We start from the raw sequence: 2,891 nt of genomic DNA on the forward strand, positions 1-2,891 counted from the left end.
TGTGTCGTCACCGCACCACGTGCTCTGCACCGTTAGTATATCTCATACTGTGAAAAGTCATCTATCAGACAGTCCTTTAAAAAGCTCGGCTCTTTAAAAGCAGCGTGCGTCGCCTCAACTCGGCTGTCCAAATATCGCTCCGGTAGGAAATACGAGAAGTGCCGAGAAGAGCCGAGAAGAGCCGAGAAGGGACGACGGAACCTGCTCACTTACCGAGTGGACAAATACGCACAGAAGTTGGAGCTGCGCTTCGGCTCGACCGGCTGCTGGTCCCAGATCTCCAGAGGAAGCAGACCTGAGGTGCGTGCGTGCGTGCGTGCGCACTGAGCGCGCCTGTGCCACCTCCCCATCACTCCCGCGGCCGCTCCGGGATAGACTTTTGAACCAAACTTTGAGATGACCCTGTCTGGAGGCAGCGAGAGAGCCAGCGACATGTCCGGCCGGACCGTGCTCACCGCGGAGGACGCGGACATCGACGTGGTGGGCGAGGGGGACGAGGAGGGCGCGGAGAGGGCGGACAGCGACTGCGACAGCCCGGGGGGGGGCATCCTGCTGCACGACCTGCGTCATGGAGAAACGGGCGACGAGGAGATGGAAGACGAGATCGAGGTGGAGGAGAAAGAGGAGCTCGGGTCGGGCGGGGGGAGTCCGTGCTGCGAGAGCTCCGGGGAGGGCGACACCGGCACCGGGAAGGGAGAGGGTCCAGACCAGAGCTCGGCGGCGGGAGGCGGGACCCAGAAGCCCAAAAACAGCCTGGTGAAGCCGCCGTACTCCTACATCGCCCTCATCACCATGTCCATCCTCCAGAGCCCGCAGAAGAAGCTCACCCTCAGCGGGATCTGCGAGTTCATCAGCAGCCGCTTCCCGTACTACCGGGAGAAGTTCCCGGCGTGGCAGAACTCCATCCGGCACAACCTGTCCCTGAACGACTGCTTCGTGAAAATCCCCCGGGAGCCTGGCAACCCGGGCAAGGGCAACTACTGGACCCTGGACCCGGCCTCGGAGGACATGTTCGACAACGGCAGCTTCCTCCGGAGGCGGAAACGGTTCAAGCGGGTCCAACCGGACCTGCTCCGGGACCAGACCGCGCTCATGATGCAGAGCTTCGGCGCGTACAGCCTGGGGGGGCCCTACGGACGACACTACGGGATCCACCCGGCTGCGTATTCCCACCCGGCGGCTTTGCAGTACCCGTACATCCCCCCCGTGGCGCACATGCTGCCCCCGGGGGTTCCCCTCCTGCCCTCGGCGGAGCTCAGCAGGAAAGCGTTCAACTCCCAGCTGAGCCCGAGTCTTCAGCTTCAGCTCAGCAGCCTGAGCACGGCGTCCATGATCAAATCGGAGCCTTCGAACAGACCGTCTTTCAGCATCGAGAACATCATCGGGGTCTCCGGCGCGTCCACCACTTCGCCGGGCGCCGCTCAGGCTTTCCTGCGGCCTCCGGTGACCGTTCAGTCCGCGCTGCTGAGCGCGCAGGGCCTCTCCCTGAGCCGGAGCTCGGCCGCCATCGCGCCCATCCTCAGCGTCCCGTCCAGTATTCTGTCCGGACACGTTTTACCGTCCGCGGCGGCGGTGGCGGTGTCGAAATGGCCTTCACAGTGACTTAGAAGCAAGAGAGATTAAAGTCTCTTATTTTTTTACATTACAGCACAAATCAAAAGGCGAGACTCTGTTGCCATGTAGACTGTTGAAACGCTGAGAAAAAAGGAAAAATGAGATATTTCTGTACAGGTAATATTTGTAAATACGTGTAAAAAGAATTTCATCTGTTTGACTTTACTTTTACCTGTTTTTCTTCTGTTCCTGTGACAATTATTTGACTCTTTTTTTTTGTACTGGAAGCTCACTGGACACTTTTTTTGTTTTTTGCTTCTTTTTCCTAAACAAAAAGCTCTGAAAATAATGTTGATAATTTAAATAAGAGCAAATATATGTAATTCTATGTAGCTCTATTGTGTTGTAAACTGGATTTATTTGTAAATAAATTAAAGGAAAAAATTAAAAGCTATTTTCATTATTAAACATCATCAAAGGGATTTTATGTGAATCATCTGTTTTAATTTTAATTAAATAGTATATAATTTATAACCAAAAAAAACTCAAACGCCATGAAGACAAAATATATATTTAACATTTTATTAACATTGTTTAATTACTTTATATATTCAGAATATAATAGAAAAAAAGTGCTTCATCTATTAAATATTATTTCTTGATTGTATTCCTTTTAAAAATCAAATTTTTTCACTGTGTTTAAGGCAAAACCCCGTTAAGATTTATATTTATAATAAGGATCCAATATAATTAGCCGCTATTTACTGAAGAAAGGAAATTGATTTATATTTAGACGGCAAACACCTTCTTTCTTTCAGTAATAGATTTAATGCACATTTTTGTGAAATCTTAATGATTAAAAAAATGGAAATTACTAATTTTCTTACCGTTATATTGAAAAAATATATCATAAATGCTTACTTTATTTTTCTTATTTTGCAAAAAAAAACATTTTTACAGAGCAGGTGAAAAGGGGGAGTCGCGGAGCGTTTCTCTCAGGGTTGAAATAAAACTAAAATGGTATTTTAGATGTTAAAACAAACAGGTGTGAAGCGCGTGTGACCATTTATCCCGATAATATCAAACAGTGTGATCGCTTTTTAAGCCCTACTCGTGCTTGTTTTCCCCGATAATGATCGCTGACTGGAGGTCACCGCGGAGGCACCTATTAATTTACCATTACATCATTGCTCGTGTCGGTTTACAGGTTCCACGGCTTGGCCCCGGCCACGATGAAGGTAACAGTTTCACAGTTGTGTCTGGCTAATCACTTTCACACAAACAGCAAATGGCGATCGGGCTCGACTAGAGTGTGTGCGTGTGTGTTTGAGAGTGTG

The 2,891-nt window shown here is 49.3% G+C and overlaps 1 protein-coding gene across 1 annotated transcript; it reads left to right on the forward strand.

Moving 5' to 3' along the window:
- The first annotated feature begins 219 nt into the window (after window positions 1–219).
- On the forward strand, window positions 220–1,998 carry foxd3 (forkhead box D3). The gene has a single exon (XM_068743282.1). The coding sequence runs from the start codon at window positions 397–399 to the stop codon at window positions 1,600–1,602; it is 1,206 nt and encodes a 401-aa protein (XP_068599383.1). The 5' UTR covers window positions 220–396; the 3' UTR covers window positions 1,603–1,998.
- Window positions 1,999–2,891: the final 893 nt, after the last annotated feature.

Source organism: Brachionichthys hirsutus, chromosome 9, assembly GCF_040956055.1.
Source record: "Brachionichthys hirsutus isolate HB-005 chromosome 9, CSIRO-AGI_Bhir_v1, whole genome shotgun sequence".
In the NCBI taxonomy this organism is placed as follows: domain Eukaryota; kingdom Metazoa; phylum Chordata; class Actinopteri; order Lophiiformes; family Brachionichthyidae; genus Brachionichthys; species Brachionichthys hirsutus.

Excerpts from the sequence above, each read along its gene's own strand:
- foxd3 (XM_068743282.1), top strand. The coding sequence starts at position 397 with ATGACCCTGTCTGGAGGCAGCGAGAGAGCCAGCGACATGTCCGGCCGG.